This window comes from Dermacentor variabilis, chromosome 5 (genome assembly GCF_050947875.1).
Source record: "Dermacentor variabilis isolate Ectoservices chromosome 5, ASM5094787v1, whole genome shotgun sequence".
Classification (NCBI taxonomy): Eukaryota; Metazoa; Arthropoda; class Arachnida; order Ixodida; family Ixodidae; genus Dermacentor; species Dermacentor variabilis.
In genome coordinates, this window is record NC_134572.1 from 123,736,597 (window position 1) to 123,758,133 (window position 21,537).

Genomic DNA, 21,537 nt, shown 5'->3' on the forward strand with positions numbered 1-21,537 from the left:
TTGATGTTGTGGCTTAATGCGCAAATGCACAGGGCACTTGGAGGCCGTTGTTCTGACCTCTGAGGCTTGTTGTTCTGCCAGGCCGCCCGATGGGAACGACGCACCATCGTGATTGCGCGACGAAAAGTGGAAACATTATGTGTTAATCGATACATAAGGAATAAGCTGGTACGGTTTATCCGAATACAGAACGCCTTATGGTCAATGACCGCTGAGTCAGGGATTTGACTTTACTACTTTTAAAATGAAACTACTGTGTTTAAGCAGGTGCAGTTTAACGAGGTTGTACCGTACCCAATCTGTATGTGGGACTTGTAATGGTGGGGCAGCTGTGGGTGACAAGGTGGACTAGGCTGAAGTACTAAGTGTTCTTGTTTAGGACTGCTGCTAAAAGACAGCTCACACAGAAAAGAAACGGACAGGGAGCTGGTCCTAACCACAAGTACAAAGCTTCTTGCACAGCTTTGTTGTTGTTACAACTTAACCACTAAGCAACGCGACATGACGTGGACGGACATTTATTGTGTGTTGGTGATGGGGAGTTGAGTATGACGACATGCCAGGGAGCATTCGCAAGATTTATGCATAGTCGTTTCAGGGAAAGTTATTTTGTGGGGAGGAACTACATGTGACATGGCATGCAAAGGTGGTAATGTATACAGTAAGACAGCATTGCATAACTGCAACAGTGCAGCTGCAATAGACAGATTTCACCACACTCACGGAGCATGGGCAGAAGCTGAGCCAGCACCTTTCTGGTGAACTTTCTCCAGTACAACTTTCACATAACCACAGGAATAGGATGTACCCTAATACCCACTTTTCTTTTTTTAATGGAATCTTGGCAATATGCAGATCTTACACAAGCTGGGCATGTGAGTACTCAGGAATGGTGTACACAGTAATTTTAACATTGGCTACATACTACATTCAGATTTAGCTTAAGTTCCACTTAATTTTTCATTACTCCCACTCTCAACGTCATTCCCATCGTCACTGGAGCTTACAACCTTATTGGAACGCTCCCAAAGATGATCGTTCTCTGTGCCATTCATGCTGTTAGGCATTTCAATAACTTTAAAACACTCGGCAACAGTATCAACTGATACCAAATGCAATTTGTTCAAGCCGCAATATTTTTTTCCCCTTCCTCCTCCACTTCTTAGTCTTCAACCTTGAAGAAAGTTGGGGATGTGGATGTTATGCGAGAGTGTCTTACACAATTAAATACTACAACAGCTGGGAAGACTCAGGACTATACATAAGTGTGCTGAATGTCCTGCTATCATGAGTGGGATGGAGATCCAGCGACCTTATACGTAATTGGGAATTTGTAAGGCTTTACTGCACGTAGGTCTTGGGCACTCTGAAATGAAGAGGTAGTTGTGTGCTTGTATCATGCCCTCTCTTTTTTTTTCTTTCTTCTTTTCCATACAAGCATGGACTTGAAGGTGTGTACCGGACCTGAAATTATTATGGTTGAAGTGCCCAGACAGCCACATCTTATCTTCTTATCCTTGAATGAAAGCTCCTCTTGCAAAGAGAGATATAAGTGACCCGACTCATTCTTTATGAAGTGGCTTTTTCTTCTGTGATGCTGCCTCCTTTTCATTCTTCTGAAACTATAACGGTGCAGTTATTTGCTCCGGCGTCGCACACCAAATGGGCTTGTTTACAGTCAGCCTGTACTTTTTCAGTTCCTCAGTCGAAGAGCACAAGCTGTGGTGCTAACGATTTAGTGTGTTAGGAACTTACACAACCTCCGAGATAATGAACACTTTGATGAACTGCAGTGTCATGTCTACCAAACTAGTGAGACAAATTTGTTGAGAATGATCAGCAGAAAAGGGACTTTAAGGCAAAATGCCTATTTTTTCCCTTATGTTTCTATCATGCCTTCTTGATATATAAGCATGAATTAAGTCATTCTAGGCACTTTAAATGCAATTTAATTGTGCCCTAAGTGCTTATTTCAGCATTCACTCCTAATTTGGTTCTAGGGCCTAAAAATGCTGTTTACAGTCGCCGACCGATTTTCCGGACTCCAAAAATTCGGACATGCCCGATTATTCGGTCAGCTTCGCGGCACCGCCATTCTCCCCATAGACCATAATGTATAACAACTGCCGAAAGTTCGGACACCTTGCAACCTCTCGTCTGATTTTTCGGACACTCCTTTAGCCAACTCGGTCGAGAGCACCATGCACTGACTCTGACCGGTGCATGGTTCGACTTGCTGAACGCCATTTTTGTTTTGAATGGAGCTTCCTTGCTGCCCCACGAAGTGGCGCTACTGGAAATCCCCGCTCATCATCATCGTTTCTGCCTGGTTAGATAGAGCGGCTCTGCAGCAGTTCCGGTTTCAGCTTAGTAAGCCATGTCAAGACAATCCAGCAGCTGATTTGTTTCTTCGCGCAAGAGGCATTGACGCTGCGAGCAGGCCGCGTTTTTCGTTTGTGCGACTGGTGTCGGCACTGTGGTGTTTGCTTTGTGTGCTGTGTCGAGGTTTCGGTGATCCAACACGGCATACGTAAACATCGCGTCAAGGGTCTAATGGCGCCGACAGTGCCCGTGCAGACTGCGCTGGGGAATGCCGGCAAGCGGGTGCCGGGAGGATTTGTCGCCTTCCGATGTGCTCCCTACTGACGCGGAAAATGTTCTGCCAAGACCTGCGCAGTGGTGGCATTGCGATTCCGGACACCGTCTCACTTGACAGTTTCATAGGTGCTGACACTGCTGTATTGACATGCGCAGAACTCGACGACGGCAAGATCATTCGTCAGGTTTCTGCTGCACCGCCGGACGATGACTGAGTCGGAAGATGACGCACCATGTGCTGCGCTGCCGTCGCATGCGGAGCGTGTACAAGCAGTGACTGTACTTTCAGCCGCCAATAGTGACCGTACGACCCTCTCTGAGATTCAGGCTTATCTGATTGCGCGTAAACGGAACAGCGTGCAACGGCGCATTCACGATTTCTTCCAAGCCTACTGCCGAGCCCGAATAAGTGCGTGGAAATAAAGGATTTCATTTTTTTTTCTTAATCTGCTTTTTCGGACACCTGTTTATTCGGACATTTTCGCAGTCCCCGTGAGGTCCGAATAAACGGTCGGCGACTGTACCATGTTTTGTTTTGGTTTCACTTTGTTAGCTGAAGGCAAGAACACGAAACCTTTTTTTAGTGAGCTGAAAGCCTCTTAAGAAAACAAATAGTGAGACGATGGCATACTTTGTCAATGCTTCGTTGTAGTCGCTTTATTCATCTGTAATTGTCGACAGCAAGGTCTTGCTGGTGTACACTGATGCAGCACCTTATGTGCACAAGACGGCCTCTTTTCGTTTCTGCACTCAAGTGCTACACGTCATGTGCCTGGCTCACGGGTTACATCATGTTTGTGAGGAAGTCCGAAAGGCATCCAATGATGTGAATGGGCTCATCGCTGCAGGAAAAACTGTTCCTAAAGGCACCTTCTCACGTTTGCACTTTCAAAAAACAGTTGCCGGAACTACCTCTTCCGCTTGAGTCATGCTGGGGGGCTACGAGCAATCGAATACTACCACAGGCATTTTGGGGGCATGAAGGCTGTCGGCTATGGTTTTGCAGCAAATGAGAGTGCGGCGAGGAGAAAGGCTCAGACTGCACTGGGCGAGGAGGCCTTGGAGGGAAAGCTTGGCGTATCTGTGTGGCTGCTTCACATTTTTGGCTGATAAGATCCACACGAAGTGCTTCATGAGTCCTGTGCCCCTTCTTTATGTTCGGGTCTGCTGGCGCAAAAACCACTTTGCAAGGCTTGAAGCAGCTCCACTTGCTGAGCAGCCAGGGTGCTTGAACTTGTTGTGTTCCCTCTCCTTTCCCTTCCCTGTACAGGCCAAGTTTGTTCCCATGACTGGCGACTGTTACATAGTGAGCTGTGCCCGTGATGGCCTGGTTCGGTTGGCGGAACTATCCTCGACGGGTGTCTGCAAGACAACCAGGAGACTTGCTCAGCACAGGGCTACTGCCCACAAGGTAAAGGCTCGTTGCAGAATGTGCCACACATAGTTGCGTGCCCCATATTATAGAAAGATTCATGGGAAGATATTCTGGGACTGTATTCACTTTTGAGTATACGCTCACTTTCACTAGATCTTGCGTAACCCAGCACCGGACATGTCAACGTATATGGCTGACAGCGTTCTTGGCTCTGTGCCAACCTTGCCGTCTTCTCTCAATGCCAGGAAGGCTGTTGACCATATACTTCGTCATGTCTGGTGACGAGTTGCACAAAATCTAGTGAAAGTAATTGTATCCCCGAAAGTGATCGCCTGAGAATACTTCCCTCTGGTTTACTAGGTGTGCTGTACGGTCCACTGTTGAAGGCAACACGCATTTAGTACTTCGCTAACAATTACAAGTGAATTACAGCATGAAGGTATGCAGACCATTTTTTAATGCATGAGTGTCCGCCTAATGTGTCCTATTAGCCACATCTTTCTCTTGATAAAGCAGAAGTGGTTCAGTTATATTGGCTTTATTACCAGGTGCAGTTAAAGCTCGATCTTGCGAAACCCGATTTTACGAAGTTCCCTACGTTAAAAAGAAATTTCCATTCCCTGGCAGGTACCCATAGGGTTCAGTGTTACCATCAACCCGAATTAACAAACTTGGCCGAACTTGATTTAACTAAGTTTTTCCTGAAATAAATGAGTTAAAAGAAGTGGTGGTTTCTTTCTAATTTTGACGCAGACAGGTTCTTTGAGCTTGTGCTCTAAAGCTATTGCATTAAAACATCTAGGCGTCATGGTCACCTCCCTAGCTTTATTTTGTGAAAATGCCGGCGCTCTCTCGGTCGGTCTCCCATTCCAGTACCAGCAGATTTCCTCCCTGGTCATCGCACACCGCATTCACGGCTACCTCCTCCAACCCTATTGCAATAAGCATCTTCACCTATCTGTTTCACAGATAGGTGAAGACGGGTGTCTGTGCCCATGGAAGCATGCTGCGCACTTTATTTAAGTCGATAACACAAATGTGCTGCTGTTCCCTGCTTCAGGCGGCGCAAAGTGGGAGTCCTGTTTCACTATGGCACCATTATAGGCATTGCAATTCGGCACCACTCACCAGCTTTGATTTCGTTAAGGTAAAATAAATGCTGGGATTTTACGTGCCAAAACCACGATGTGATTACGAGGCATGCTGTATGGTAGATTCTGATTAATTTTGACCACTGAGGTTTCTTTAACTTGCACCCAATGCACATGGAAAGCAGTACAATGCACATGCAAGGACAAAGAAGCATACATGCTGCACTCACTGTTCTATATGTGTGCACTGCTTTGTCTTTCTGTGGGTCTTGTAATACATAGCACAGTTTTTATGGCCCTGTATGTGCATCTTCATCACATATTAGTTCAATACACCCATAGTCTGAGTTCTTAAGAGGTTAAAAACATTTTGAACGTGTCCCTCTATTAACTGTGGGCATCGCAAATTCCGTAACTTTCTCTGTGAGTTACCCTCATTTTTCTGTGTTAGGTGTGCATGCCTCTAGCCTTTTTCGTGGGTCGTTCCCACAGCCATGTGCAATCTAAAAATGTGGGCCAATCTCAAAGATACTGCAGTAAAAAAATTTAAACAGCCCAATGCTCCTGCTCTCCTCACATGGGGGGGGACATGACAGTGCTGTGCACAGAGACTCTGCCTCATTTGCGCCCCCAGCTTACTCAGGAAGGTATTCTCTTGGATCGTCTTCAATAGAGGTCAATTCGATTTCCAACATAAAAAAAAAAATTGCCACTAGGGAACCTTTCGAGTTAAGCAGCTTAATTTCTTACATTCTGCAGCTTAAAAAAAGAAGGCATTGCTGACTTTATAAAAGCACAGACAGGTGATTGTCTGTTTATCTTTATATATGGTCAGTGTTGCCTTTTTGTTTTGACAATGACTTTCCCACACCAATTGAGCTATAGAAACTTGTCACAGTTGACTACTGTTCATATCACCTTTATACAGTAGAACCTCGTTAATTCGAAGTCCGTCAAATCGCGAAAAATCATCTAATTAACCGGGTTTTCGAATTATCAAAAATGGACGAAAAACGAGAAATAAACCTACGAAATGTGGCTGTATCAACACTGCATCTTTATTTCGCCTGAAAAACGGTCACTTGAAGTACCGTATTTACACTATTGTAAGACGACTCGAATGTAAGTCGACCCCACCCCCCTGCATATCGCGTGACAGGAAAAAAAAAAGGAGAGCATACTTGAGGGCGCATTATAACGAAAATTTATTAGTAGCTGACATGGTCACTGGACTACTCGTCTTCACTAGTGCTGCCATTCTCATCGTTGCTACGGTCCCACAGCGCGTCGTCGTCTCGAGAAATTTCACATTTGGCAAACCACCGCACCACATCTTGTGGAACAGCAGCCCACGCCGAATGCACCCAACCACACGCAGCCGTCAGGGAGGCTCTTTTGACAGGTCCGGTTGGTGTAATTTCGCGGTCATCTGCCGCTAGCCACAAGTACTCACAGCGGAGCAGGTCCTTAAAGGCGAAGATCCAGGCTTGTTTCATGACCATGTCGCACTTCACTGGCAGGGACCGATTGCGCATTTCAGCGACGTACGCGGCAAGCTTAGCTCACAGCTCTGGAAAGCATCCAGACTTCGGCACGTAAAAAATTACTCACTTGCCGTCACAGGTGAAAATTTCGCTTCGCTGCGGTCGCCACTCTCGCACCACCTGTTCAGAAACATCGAACTTCCGGCCCGCTGCGCAGTGATTTGTTTCTTCGGCGTAAAGGATGGCAGCCCTCTTGAACGCTACTGTGAACGAGTGCCGAATGATTAGTGGGCCGGGAGCACTCATGACGACTGAGGAAGCATAGGAGTAGCACGTAGCCGGCAGTCAAGTGGAACGCGTCAAACAGATGCCTTTAGTCAAGAAAGCTAAGTGCAAGAGGCAAAGAGAAACCCGCGAGCAGTGCTCTTCCATGAACTACCGATACTCCCTGGAAGCGCCGCCATTCTGAGGGTGCCGCCGTGAATGGAACAGCGGCGCTTCCATCAACTATCGACACCCCCTCATGAGTGTTGTGTGCTCTGTAAAAATCTCAAAAATGTTGAAAAACCCTTCCGAAAAGCGAAAAAACGCGCGGAATAGCGAAAAGCTACGAGTAGGGCCATAGAGCAAACAAAATTCTAACTACATTGTAGCTCCCGTTGATCTCGCTTTTTTGGCAGTGCCATGTTTTGGTTTCGATTGTAAGTCGACCCCTCCCCCCTTCACATCAGATTTTCAAATTTAAAAAAGTGGTCGACTTACAATCGTGTAAATACAGTAGTCATCAATGCATGGCTTGGCGCGGTAGTTAGCCGCACCGTTGGCGGCGTCCTCCAGTCTGCTTACAGTGCGCAGCAATTCACTGTTACCGCTGCGGATCACGGAGGCACGGAAAAATCATGGAGGACATGGTTTAAACTGACGTAGTATCTGGATATGGGCATGCTGGCTGTTCAAATTATCCGGCAAAATTTGCATGCAAACTGTTGGGACCGCCGAAAACCTTTGAATTACGCGGGATTTCGAATAAACAGAGTTCGAATTAACAAGGTTTTACTGTAGTAGCACCAAAATGACTTGTTGAATTATCTGACACTGGAATTAAAGGAAGGACATGAAAGCATCCCAATTTGTTGTCGCTTTACTTGCTATGTAATCTGCAATGGCTGACATCTCAATTAAAAACACTTGGGATAGAATGATGTGCAAACACTGTGATACAAACACCTCTTCAGTATTGGCCTTGGGTTGGACCCATTATGTGGCATATCAAGCTTCTGTTATGTTCGAGCACAATTGCCCTCATGTCTCGTTGCCGATTGCAGTTGTACCTAATGCAGTTGGTACTTGTCATGGGGCTGCACAATCTCGATAAAAATGGCGACTGTGAGAAGCAGCAGATGTTTTGTGACAAAATCCGAATGCTTCAGCGATCTCTTCTTAGCACATGTGGTGGTCATATTCTCATCAATGCGAAAATTGTGTCCTTTGTTTAAGCACACTCTTATTTTTTATCTCCATAGAGATGGATCTCAAAGGAACACATTGACCTTGTCAAAGCAAGTGCCAAACAACAGTTTTGACCATACATTTACATTTGACCATACAGCTGGTCAACAATATTTCTGATCTATAATATCACACTTAGTTTTTAGAGAAATACTTAAATATTTCATTTTATATTTATTTGAGCAATATGAAGAAGAAGAAAAAGAATAAAGACATTCTACACGAAGTCTATCTTATCTAGCTAGTTCAGGGGCTTTAATGGCATTAGCCGCTGCTCTGTCAAGATAAGTTTCCTAATACCCTCTGCCATATGCTCCTCTGCTGCTTGTTTCCGTCTATTTTATTTCTGAGGGATGGTCATAAAATTCTTACACAGTCGAACCTCGATATATTGAAGAGTGCAGTGATCGCGATATAGTTCGATGTAGCCAGAATTCAATATATGAAATCACGTAAAAAATGCGTCAAAAACTGCTGCAAATCAATCGATGAACCAAGGGTGCAATCGGGGATGGTTGTTCGGAGCACGCATTCTGTTGTGCCACGTGCATTTGGCCTAGGCCGCGCCAACTTCGTCAGCAGGGAGCACGCATTTGATTGGGCCGCACGCAATCAGCCTAGGTCGCGCCAACTTTGTCAGCCGCGTGAAGTCGGCATGGCCTAGGCTAATCACGCGTGGCGGAAGCGAATGCACACTCCAAACAACAATCCCCGATCACACCCCAATTGTGGCACAGTAAATGCAGTCGAATCCACTTATAATGATACCGGTTTTAACAATATATTAGTTATAACAATGAAAAGCTGCTGCACCGTCAACTTTTGTATGTTTTCTATGGAGAAATAACCCACTTACTACAATGTCCCCATGGTGCATTATCACTTATAACAATAATGCAGCTTGGCAATGAGTCTGGCTGCTAAGTGTCCGTGCCAAAAGGTTATGGAATGCAAAATCCTTGAAAAGAAAAACGAAAAAGTGAAATGCGGGCCGCCGCACACTTCTCTCCATGAGATATCCACGCCAGCTTTGCGCGCATCTCTGCCGTCACCCTTCCACCCCTCCAAAACACGAATTGACTGCCACGACTGCACTGACTAGACTACCGACATAAAATGCTGGCGCTGCTTCCCGATTGCTCGGTAGGCCTCTATGGCTGGGCCCTCATTCTGCGCAATTATGCTAACGGATGAAGTCGCTGGTGCTTGTCTTTGTTCGTTGCATCAAAGTCGTTCCTGTCCACATAGTTTCTCGGCCTCATTTGACTCACCGCCAAAACAGAACATGGCTGATCCACCCGCTGATCAGCTGCAATGCACAATGTTGCCGGTGAAAAGAAAGCGCAACGAAGTGCTTCTAACCAATGAGGTGATTGTCATGAACGTGCTTGCAACAGATAGCAACAGTGATGGCCACAATGGCAGTGCTGATGCGGTAGGGCTAGGTAGGGCAGGCTACCTCAACATTGTACCCGCGGGAGGTCTTGTAGATAATTCAATCCCTCATGGGCTTATTTTCGCAAGGGGTACCTTCCGCTTCACCATGTGAAGCACCTGGATGCCTTGAAGAAGGATGTTGGCAAGCTTCACATAAATCAAGCAAGGCTGACGGACATGCGGTTTTCTCATGCAAGCCAGTGGAAAGTATGTGGCGAGATGGTTGTGACGATCAGCCGCGGCAACATTCCCACATCTTTTAAAAGACGCCTTTTGATACCATCAAAGTGATGCCTCTGCGGAGCTCGTATGTCACTAGCTGCCCATGACCCCTGTTTGCAGTTGTTATAGCAGTGCCATTCTTGAACGCCGACAGCTGCGGCTTGTTAACAACACGCGATTGCAGTGGACAGGAAACAGAGTTAAAGAGTTAAACGAGTTGACACAGTCAAAAGACGGACGGATGAAGGTGGTGGGGAGAACTGGCCTCCCCACCATTATAGTTCTCGGAACAGCTATCCATCCCCCATTTTGATTTCTTTTTTAAATGCAACCCAGTTATAACAATGGAATTTTCGTGGCACTTGAATATTGTTATAAGTGACTTTGACTGACTGTACTAACTTGAAGCTTTTCACAAAGTATTTATTTCTTTGGCTTAAAGTACTGCAGCAGTGCAGCCTGCTTTTTGTTGACAGCCCCATGCTTAAACATGGAGTCCTCAACAAAAGTACTGCAGCAGTGCAGCCTGCTTTTTTGTTGACAGCCCCATGCTTAAACATGGAGTCCTCAACATACTCTAAACGATCCACAAGCGATAGGCTGATGCCCTCTATTGCACCGCAGTAGTGGCGAGGAAGGGCCTAAGCAGCTACAGCCCCAGTTGAAGTCGGGAGTGGGGCAACATCAGCGCTTGCGATATCAACCTCGGCAGCGTCTTCGTTTGGCTGCTACTTCTGCTGCAATCTCCACGTCCGTCAATCGAAGCATTTTGAAACACTGTCACTAACAAAGTATGAAGTGGCGTCTGCCAAGGCATCTATGAGTGAGCCCAGTGAGCGCGCGCCGTCACACGTCATTGTGGATGCAAACCGTCAGTTCTCACGAGGCTCGGCAGGCACAGAGCGCGGCACCGAGAAGGAGTCAGTGCGACAAATGCAATGCAGCGTTGATGTGGTCGAACTAGCCAAGCTGCCGCGTGCGTACACCACTACGTTCAAATGACGCCCTCAGTGTGATCGATCTGTGCAGCTGCGGTTTGCAGCAGTCGGAAATGCCAGTCGCGCCACCGCTATCTTTGAGGGTGTTGTGGGAAAGTTCACCGCCTGTCAACACCGTGCACGTGATCCTGGGTGGTGCCTTTCAATATATCCATTCTACGTCCGACCGAAATAAAAAATTTAAAATGCATCCTATTTTCCAGGTGATATAGAAAGTGTTCAATATACGCAATAATTCGATATATCTGTGTTTGATATATTGAGGTTTGACTGTAGCTCTACTCTAAAGGGATACTAAAGGCAAAAATTATTTAGCTGCATTAATTACCTTTCTACTATACCATAAAGAAAGCCGCTTACTATGAGAGGAGGCATAAGCCAGGCAAGACGTAAATATTCGACATATAATGTTGTCTTGAAGCTCCCACACGAGCTCGCCATGAGGTGGTATATTTTCGTGGCAGAGTATTCAGGTTTATTGAACATCAAAAATTTAGAAATAACCCTCTCAAAATTCAGGTTGATGCAAGACATCTGCTGCATCCCGAGATTTTTTTCTTGTAGGACACTTAAGCAGCCCCCGTAGGGATAAGGGGTTGCCAACGGCACTACGCCTCGGCACACTGCACATTGTGGTTGGCACATCTGCTAACCAACCACAGTCTGATACAAGCTGAAGGAAACAGTAGTGAACAACCATATTTACTATAGCATTTATTAGGATTGCAGCTCGCGATTCAGGGCAGCCAGCAGGCACGTACCCAGGGGGGGGCCCGGGGGGGGCCCGGGGGGGCCCGGGGGGGCCCGGGGGGGCCCGGGGGGGCCCGGGGGGGCCCGCCCCCCCCCCCCCCCCCCCCCCCCCCCCCCGAAATCAAGTGGCATAACCCCCCCCCTCTCCCCACTCACGCCACCACTCCTTCCACATTCCTAAAGCGCCGCCAGATCAATGTTGAGACTTCGCAGCTGTTCATCGGTCAGCATTGTGATGACTTTTTCACTCCTTTTAGATGGCGGTAGTTATCGGCATCTCTTGTAATGTGAAGGACAGTTTTCTCGTAGATTCCGCACCCGCACGATTAACTCGAGAAGCGTTTCGTTGTCACCATCTATTCAACCGTCACGCCCATAGCTGTTGCTTTGTTAGTTCAACCTTCTTTGTTTAGGCTGATCCTGGGACCAGGAGGGGGATGCGGCTGTTACTCAGCTGGTCTGTACTCTCATGGAACGAGTTGCGGCCGGAGAAAACGCCAATTGCGTTTAACTTATCCCTATGCTTCATTGTTTCCTTGAGTTAACGGCTCGCCGCGACGCTGGCAGATGCCCGGAACCATATACACGTGATATGGGTTAGATAAGGTGGGAAATAAAGTAATATGGAAGAGTGTCCATCGTGAAACCCTGCAATAACCCTTAAACCCATAAGCAAGATGACTGTCGCCCATTACCTCGTCTGTTTTTCCCTAACTGTATAGCACTTTATGTGCAAAATTGGCAACTGGAAATAAAAATCGCAACACCCGCCGTGGTTGCTCAGTGGCTATGGTGTTGGGCTGCTGAGCACAAGGTCGCGGGATCGAATCCCAGCCATGGCGGCCGCATTTCGATGGGGGCGAAATGCGAAAACACCCGTGTACTTAGATTTAGGTGCACGTTAAAGAACCCCAGGTGGTCGAAAATTTCCGGAGTCCTCCACTACGGCGTGCCTCATAATCAGAAAGTGGTTTTGGCACGTAAAACCCCAAATATTATTATTATTATTGATAAAAATCGCAAGGAGTTGAGAAATTAAGCGATCTACTAAGGAAGAGAGCCAAGGCAACAACCAAACTGCAAGCAAAAGCGAATAATAAAAAAGTTAAACGTTGTTTATGAGAATATTTATGGATCAACATCTTTTTATTTAAAAAGGAAGTAGAGAAAACGCCGCCGGAAGTGGAGAACAATTACTTGTTTTGAATGACGCTTCTACAGTTATCGGTCGAACCGCCTCACGTAGCCACTTCTCTGCTGTGCTTATGTGGGTGTTTTTCTAACTTTGCGCAGTGAGCGCAGTACATCTAGAATCGTAGAGTCCTGCGCTCTACGCGGTTGTATGGGACTGGCGGCCGCACAGCGTTACACAATTCGCGGAACTGTCAAAACTGATCAACAAGGCGAAAATAACTGATATTCGAAACTATAACATGAGAAAGACTGAAGAAGCCGTAAAAAATGAACGCAGCCTGAAATCAGTAAAAAAGAAACCTGGCATAGGACAGATCACGATGTATGCACTAAAAGATGAGAAGGATAATATCATCAGCAATCTCGAAGATATAGTAAAAGCAGCGGAAAAATTCTAAGCTGACCTGTATACAGTACCCACAGGAGTCACGATAGTTCATTTAGAAACAGTAATGAACAGGATACAGAAACTCTCCTATAACTAGCGATGAGGTCAGAAGGGCCCTGCAAGACATGAAACGATGAAGAGAGGGAGGATAAGGTGGAATAACAGTCGATTTAATCAAAGATGGAGGAGACATAATGCTTGGAAAACTGGTGGCTCTTTATACGAAGTGTCTATCGACTGCAAGGGTCCCAGAAAACTGGAAGAATGCAGACATTATACTAATCCACGCAAAAAAGGAGACGTTAAAGAATTCAACAATTATGGGACCATTAGCTTGCTCCCAGTATTATATAAAATATTTACCAAATAATCTCCAATAGAACAAGGTTAACACTGGATTTTGTCAACCAAGGGAACAGGCTGGCTTTAGGAAGAGATACGTTACAATGGATCACATCCATGTCATCAACCAGGTTATCGCGAAATCTGCAGAGTACAATAAGCCTCTCTATGTGGCTTATATCGATTACGAAAAGGCATTTGATTCAGTAGAGATACCAGCAATCGTAGAGGCACTACGTAATCAAGGAGTACAGAACGCTTACGTAAAAAGCTTGGAAATTATTGCTACATGCGTGAGGTATTTGTTTGTTTGAACGAGGCGCGTAGGCGCCATCACTCCAGAAAAGAGGAGGAAGAACGAACTGAGCTCGCGCTGTGAATCTAACCGGTCAGCGCTGCAACCGTTGTTGTAAATATAATCTGTAAATAGTTTCTCGTCTTACTGACTCGTCTTTCGCGTTAGAATATCTACAGAGGTTCTACAGCTACCTTAATTCTACACAAGAAAAGCAGGGAGATACCTATAGAGAAAGGGGTCAGACAGGGAGACACAATTTCTCCAAAGCTATTTTCTGCGTGCTTAGACGAATTCAAGCTATTAAACTGGGAAGGCTTAGGAGTAAAGATCGACGGCAAATATCTCAGCAACCTTCGGTTTGCCGATTACATTGTTCTATTCAACAACAATGCAGACGAGTTACAACAAATGATTGGAGACCTTAACAGATAGAGTGTAAGAGTGGGGTTGAATATTATTAGGCAGAAGATGAAGATAATGATAAATAGCCGGGCAAAGGAACAAGAGATCAGGATGGCCAGTCGGCCACTAGAGACTGTGAAGGAGTACGTTTACCTAGGTCAATTAATCAGAGGGAACCCTGGTCATGAGAAGGAAATTCACAGAAGAATAAAAATAGATTGGATCGCATACGGCAGACATTGCCAGCTCCTGACTGGAAGCTTACCATTATTATTGAAAAGTAAGGTGTGCAATCAGCGCATTTTGCCAGTGCAATATGTCCAGTGCCAATGCATTTGCCAGTGCATTTGCCAGTGCATTTCCCAGTGCATTTTGCCACTGCATATGGAGCAGAGACTTGAGAGCAAGTTAAGGACCACGCAAGGAGCAATCGAACGAAGATTGCTAGGCATAACGTTAAGAGAGAAAGAGAGTGGTTTGGATCAGAGAGCGAACGGCTATAGATGATATTCTAATTGACATCAAGAGGAAAAAATGTAGCTGGGCAGGTCGTGTAATGCGCCGGTTAGATAACCGTTGGAGCATTAGGGTTACAGAATGGGTACCAAGAGAAGGGAAACGCAATCGAGGACGACAAAACACTAGGTGGAGCGATGAAATTAGGAAATTCGCGGGCGCTAGTTGGAATTGGTTGGCGCAGGACAGGGGTAATTGGAGATCGCAGGGAGAGGCCTTCGTCCTGCAGTGGGCATAAAACAGGCTGATGATGATGATGATGATGATGATGATGATGATGATGATGATGATGATGGAGGTGGAGGTGGTTCCCCCCCCCCCCCCCCCCGAAAAAATATCCTGGGTACGTGCCTGGCAGCCAGCTATAGTTTACATCGCCAAAGCTCCTCTCAAAAAACGAAAGAGGCTCGGGCAATGTCGGAGCGATTTCATGTGAAAGACCTCGCGCTTGCAATTACCGTGCTGTGCCCACGAAAGGAAAGCTTCCCTCCTCTCCTCAAACCTGCTGGTGCTTGTGCCCAACGTGATGTTTTCCACACGTGCAACTGTCATAGGACACGAGGATTCCCACACCTCTCACCAGGCCCCACTGGAAGTTGCAGAGTGTCATCTAGGGAGTATTTTACTGCAAGAATTTGTCAGAATGGTTCTTTATTAGAGAAGACTGAAGAAATTGAAGTCTTGCGTTTTCATGCTGCCCAGAGGCGAGTTTCGCTGCCAATGCTATGCTTCGGCCTCGACTAACATCCGCAGGTGACATTTCTTCCCTGCCTTCTCCTACGCACGAGATAAAGTATCGTGTCGTGATTACATCACAAATCCCACCTCTTTTTTTAACCTGTTTCTCTTTGCTGCACCGTGCACTCCCAGTGGAAGTATTGCACACATTGCACTGAATTATTTACCAAAGTCGCGTGCCATAACTGTTGATGTTACTGGCAGGGGATCTCACGTAGAGGTATTTGTGCATGTCGCCTTAACTCTCTGGCAGAAAGTGGGGCTTTCTCAGGAGGAAGGGAGCACAGGCTTTTATTTCACATTTATGCTATCTTTGACGCCATACGGCCCTTCGAAAAATTTTGCTGACATGATCATCAGCACATGATCTACGCTTGCCAGTTTGCAATGCCCAAACCTGGTGAGAGGCCCTTTAAAGGCAGGACTTTATAAAGCAGTAAGAATGCCTCCACACAGTGGCAAAGTGCATACCAAATTCACTGCGTCATCCCTATGTGCATGTTATCAGTTTCCGGCTTAGTAAAACGTTTAAGTAGTCACTGCCATCTATGTTCTCTACTGCAGCTTGCCATTGAAAACGACTCACCCCACACGGTTCTCAGCTGTGGCGAAGACGCTTACGTTTTTGGCATTGATCTGCGGAAAAGCACCCCCGACAAGTAAGCTTCTTAAGTTGATGTCATGCTCCTGTCTAGTTTTGCGACTTTGCCAACAAGCTTGGTGTAGAAAATAGCCGATTAACCATGCCTGGGCCAGTAACCACGGTAGGAATTGTACTCCTTTACAAGGGATATCGCACATGTAAAAGAACAAAGGTCAACACTAACCTTAGTAATCAGAGGCCGGGCAACTCCAATTGTATAATTTATGTAAACTTAGTGCTGCAGATTTTGTTACGAGATTAAAAAAAAAAGTCCATGTGTTTTCACAAGCCGAGATTGGGCATCATAGTTGCAACTTTGGAGGCTGCCACCTAAGGTCTGTAAATTGTCCTAGGTATGGCATGAAAACAATCTTTGAATAATTAGTGCTCTTGCGATTGAAATATAGAATTTAGACGCTCCACGATCACCTCGCATGATACTGAATTTGTGACAGATGGCTCTCGCATATCACAAAAAGCCGCTCTGTAATCATTTTTTTTTCTATTTTTCTCTAAGCCCTTGTGGTTACCTCTTAATTGCATATTTAATTATATTTGTTTAATAACTGTTATTGTCTGTTGTCCTTTTCTCATTAAATACATAGAATGCATTGAACATCAATATAATGAACACTGATATATTGAATTATTGGATATGCATGTGATCCCGCATATATAGAACTCAAAGAGGATCGCTAAATAGTTCATTATATCGATAATTCAAATGTAAAATATGCCTGTCTGAAGGTCATCTTAGATCTCCGAACATTTTAGACTGTTTCTCGAAGTTGTGAAAAGTGGGAACTTGCTGATTAGCTTATCCAAGGCCGTTTCGAATGCCTAAAAGGTTACTTTCTTGCTCACAAATGTTGCAAGTTGCTCGCTCTGTGGAATGGTATTCACAACGCTAACCCTAAAAGCCTGCGTTGCCCTGACCCGAGGCTGCGGTGCGCCTCGTGCACGTTACAGTGCTCGTTGCATGCATTTATTCAAGATAAGGTAGAAATCGACGCACTGCAGAAGCAAACCGGCCTGTATAGATACGCACTGTGCTGCTATCAGTACACTTGCGCAGTGAATCGAGTGTAAATGTGCCCGGCCGATTGTCATACGGGGGCAACAAGCCAGGAGGACTCTTATTGGTTTTCCAAGCTGACTTCCTGTGGGAACCAGTTGATCGCGCTCCTTGACCACCCGAAAAAGTCGCCGTGTAGCTTCTTGCGTGCTGCTCAGCGCTTTGGCACCTCGCAGCCTGAACGTCCCCTTGTTTTCTGCACTTCCCCTCTGGCCCCTGTGTCAGCGACTGCCAAACGTACATAAACGTTTGTAGTTTTGAAAGTGGATTTGAGCTTGCAGAATGTCTGAATCCATTCACACTGACGTGTAACCATGCGAGCATGGATGAAACGCGTGCATTTGTGCAGCGATGAGTCTTTTGCGCCGCTGCTGCTATGGAAGGGGCATCTTTCTGCAAAGTGTGGATATTGTGTGCAGTGGTTTTGTTAAACTAAAGCTGTAACATAATGATCTGTGCAAGTGGAGGTCAGGGTTGGATTTGTTTTGGCCACTCGCGGAATCCTAAAGTTCTGTTTGCAGAAAACCTTTATCTACAAAAAGACAAACCCAGCAGCGCAGTACTTCCAGTTCAACACCTCATGCCCAGTGCCAGTCGATGAAAAAATTAAGTGTCGTCCTCGCTTTCTTGTGGAATGCATATCGGACCAGAAGGCCATTCGCTTCCTTGAAGCAGAGTGGTGATCTGCTCTTGCTAATAATGAACGTCTGCACTTTGCACAGATTATTCATAGTGCATCGAGCAAAACTGAGAGCAGCCTGCTAATTATTCCTCCGTGCCATGTAATGTCCTTCAGATTCCATCTCCTGTTTGACAGCATCTGCCAAAGCAGGGCCGTTTCAAATTTGTTGGCATTAAGTATTTCTGAACACGTGAGAAGTGGTTGTGTCTCCGTTGGGAGAAGCGCAATTCCAGAGGCACGATGCGGTGAAGCGTTCAATATGTTGGATGTGGTGGCGAGTGGGAGTGCGATGTATGCGTAGGACATTACTTTTTTTTTTTCATGGGATTTTCAATGGGATTTTACAACTGCTCTATATAGAGAAGAATTCTATATATCAAAGTTTGATATATCTGGGATTGACTATAATGAAACAAATCTAAATGTTCTTGCTAATATCAGTGTGTGACGAATATATGCTTATTACGATTATCGGATAAAATATTTTCATGTTGGATGCAGCTGCGTTATAGCACGGTCCAACTTAAAAAAAAAGATGGACCAGGAAGGGTTTAAACTTTAAAGTTGTGGTGTTGCATTATGTTTGGCAATAAGTACTCATTAACTAATCACTACTTCTCCCTCTGTTTTTCAGACTAGTCTTAGTAAAGGAAAATGACAAGAAAGTTCCCCTTTACACAATATTTATTAACCCAGCCAACCCAAACGAGTATGCCGTTGGAGGTCGAGACCACTATGTCAGGTATGGATGCAGTGTTCATTTTAACAGCTGAGTCAACACTGCTTCTCTCGTTTCTCTCATTTTGTGTTTTATCCACGCTGATAATGAAAGCCCATGCTTTCCAAGAGTTTGAAACTTGGTGGTGCATCGTGGCATTTTATTTTTCAGAGTTTACGATCGGAGGCTCACAAGAGAAGATTCTAATCCAATGAAGAAATTTTGTCCACATCATTTGGTCAGTAGCTTTTAAGCATCCGCTTAGTTTGCTGATGAACATTGTGATCTGTCACAGGAAAACGGACAATGCAGAAGTATTCTTGCTTTCTGAACTGCCACTAGAGGAGTGTACCCATTGAACCTTCAGGACGGTATTTTTGCTGCACAAGAAGGTGACCGTTTGTTGCCTGTGATAAAAATCACTGAGGTACACCTTGATTCGATTTAAGTACAGTCGAATCTCAATAATTTGCACTCGAAGGGGTGCAAAAGTTTGTTCGAAATAAAAGAAGTTCGAATTAAAGGAAGCTAATTGAATGGAGGACTTACCTGCAGTCGCACATGTAGTGCACTGAGCTAACACATATGTGGGAAGTTCCACAAGATTTATTCACACATATTTACAAATTACTGTCTGTTATTAATAGTATAATCAAAATGGGGGTGATGGTGGTGGCTTTGATTAATGCCATTTCGGACCTGCGGTCATGGCAAAAAGTCTGGAAAGTCGGACAGCGAAGGTTTCTTGCATCCGAAATTTCAGACGTTCTTATACTTCGGGGGTCCATCTATGAAGTACATCTATAGGGTACATCTATGAGGTGCATGGCAGTGTCACGAAACTAACAGAAGTCATTAACCCATCACGAACAGAAGTAATCGTCTGCACATTCCTGCGCATAAATTTCCGTCACAGCCTTTTTTTTATTTATTTTTTTTTTCTTCGAGTGCGGCATTGAAAAGGCTCTCCTAAAATTTGCCTCTGTGGCAGGGTCAGAGGAATGCTAGTCGGAAGTGCCACCGCATGATTTGGTACTCTGTGGGGAGCATTGTCGGAGCACAGTGTGTTCAAATCAACCGTCGCAAATGCTTGTGCGTTAGAATTACCAGGCATTTTCACCCATTGTAATACACACAGCTTTGACCACAGGGTCAGTTCGAATAAACCAAAAGTTCAAATTAAATGTGTTCAAATTAACAAGATTCGACTGTAATTTATCATAATGCTACTTCTACATCTGACTTCCGATTTCACTGCCTGAGAGAACAAATAGGGCGGTACGATGGGGTGTGTTTAGTGATGCAATGCTGAAATACTCCATGTCACACATTGAACACGCTGTCTTGCATATTGGCTTTTATCTCCAAAAGTTAGTATAACGTGCCAGTACCCTTTTAAATGTGCAACTCTTTAACAGGAGTTAATATTATTGAATAATAATGTTAGAATAGAAAGAAACATCAGTTACAGTCATAGTGGTAGTCGTATACAAGGAGGCATCTGTCACAGAGCTTTTTTAGTTTGTGAGCGTTTGTAGTGTGAGCGCTAATTATTCAGAGATTGTTTTCCATGCCATACCTAGGACAATGTCTTGCTAAGACATTGCTGTCTGCTAAGACACTGCTTTCTTTTCTCGCGGAAGACACCCTAGCAATGTGAAGTTAATTCACCATTGTGGTTTGGACCTCATTGGATTAAGTGCAGTTATAAGCAAAGTATAAATTACATTTTTAATATCTTTTGGCTGTCAAGCACAATTCATGCATGCGCATCATGCATGCGCATCATATGCCAGTCTGAAAGGGAACAGTTAATTTGTGCTAGAGCAACAATCAATGAAGGTGTGGCTTTGGAATCCACTTGCTAATGCTTGCTAATCAGCCTCTAGATTTCAATGCAACAGACGGACGTTTCATGCCCTAAATGTGAATCTAGTGTTTTCTTTCACATTGGTCCCTAGTACACAGCACCCGCTGTGGTGGCTTAGTGGCTACGCTGTTGTGCTGTTAAGCACGAGGTCGCGGGATCAAATCCCAGCCACGGCGGCTGCATTTCGATAGGAGCGAAATGCAAAAACGTCCATGTCCCTGCATTGGGAGCACGTTAAAGATCCCCGAGTGGTCAAAATTAATCCATAGTCCCACGCTACAGCCTGCCTCATGACGAAATCTTGGTTTTGGCATGTAAAACCCTAGAATTCCTACTATACAGCCGCTAATGAATTTTTTAGAACAGAGCTATGGAAGCCTGCAAAAGAAAAAAAAAAAAGATCAGATCGTCAAACTCGGCAAATCCAGCAAAGAAAAGAACATATTATTGTTCTTTGTTATATATTTACTCCTATAAAACCTGGATTTTATTTTTAAATGATATTGGTAAGCACATTCATTGAAAAAGTTGGAACACAGCCGTCCTGACGATGAAGAGAGTCGTGTGCGAGCGGTTAGCTAAACTGGCTGGCGTTTCAATCCACTGTGTAAATACATTGTGTACAGTCTTCCGTGTCATCAGTGCTTCATTCACGTAACATTTTACTGGTGGTGGACAGTGTGCGCATCCTTCATAAGGCAGGTTTACTACTCTACACTTCACACTGTGCAGCTAATCCTATGCCAGAATCTAAAACCTCTCATTCCCTACAGGTAATCTTTTATTCAGTATTTTTAGCATCTTCTACTCTTGCAATTGCCCAGGTTAAGCTGCTGGTGCTGGAGTTCTTGCGGAGAGCTGTTTGGTAAAAAATTCTTCAACATTTTTAGCTTCAAGATGGGGTGATGGGCCTTACACAACAAAGTATGGTACTCATACAGCATTTGGAAAGCTCACTAATGCACTTTTTCTCAGTCCTGTGATTCAATGTGGTGATATCTGCTTGAAACATATGATAATAATGCATTTTACATTCAAAAGACGCAATCCAACATGCCACCTGTTAGAATATGGTTACGTGCAGGTGTTCATAAGGGGCTAGCTACATTGAGGGCATGGCACTAACTTAGTTGGGGCTCTTATGCGAAGCTTGTCTAATTCACTTTGTGGCAACACAGGCAAAAGTTATGGGGATCAGGTAGTCAGT

General features: G+C 45.0%; 1 protein-coding gene across 4 annotated transcripts in view; it reads left to right on the forward strand.

Annotated features, from left to right (window-relative positions):
• Positions 1–21,537, forward strand: part of LOC142583131 (DDB1- and CUL4-associated factor 8) — a 63,018-nt gene that overhangs the window by 10,380 nt on the left and 31,101 nt on the right. For all 4 annotated transcript variants that reach the window (XM_075693465.1, XM_075693462.1, XM_075693463.1 and 1 more), the window contains exons 5-8: positions 3,869–4,009; positions 15,907–16,001; positions 18,377–18,484; positions 18,632–18,698. In XM_075693465.1, the coding sequence (XP_075549580.1) occupies positions 3,869–4,009; positions 15,907–16,001; positions 18,377–18,484; positions 18,632–18,698 (411 nt within the window). The remainder of the gene's footprint in view (positions 1–3,868; positions 4,010–15,906; positions 16,002–18,376; positions 18,485–18,631; positions 18,699–21,537) is intronic.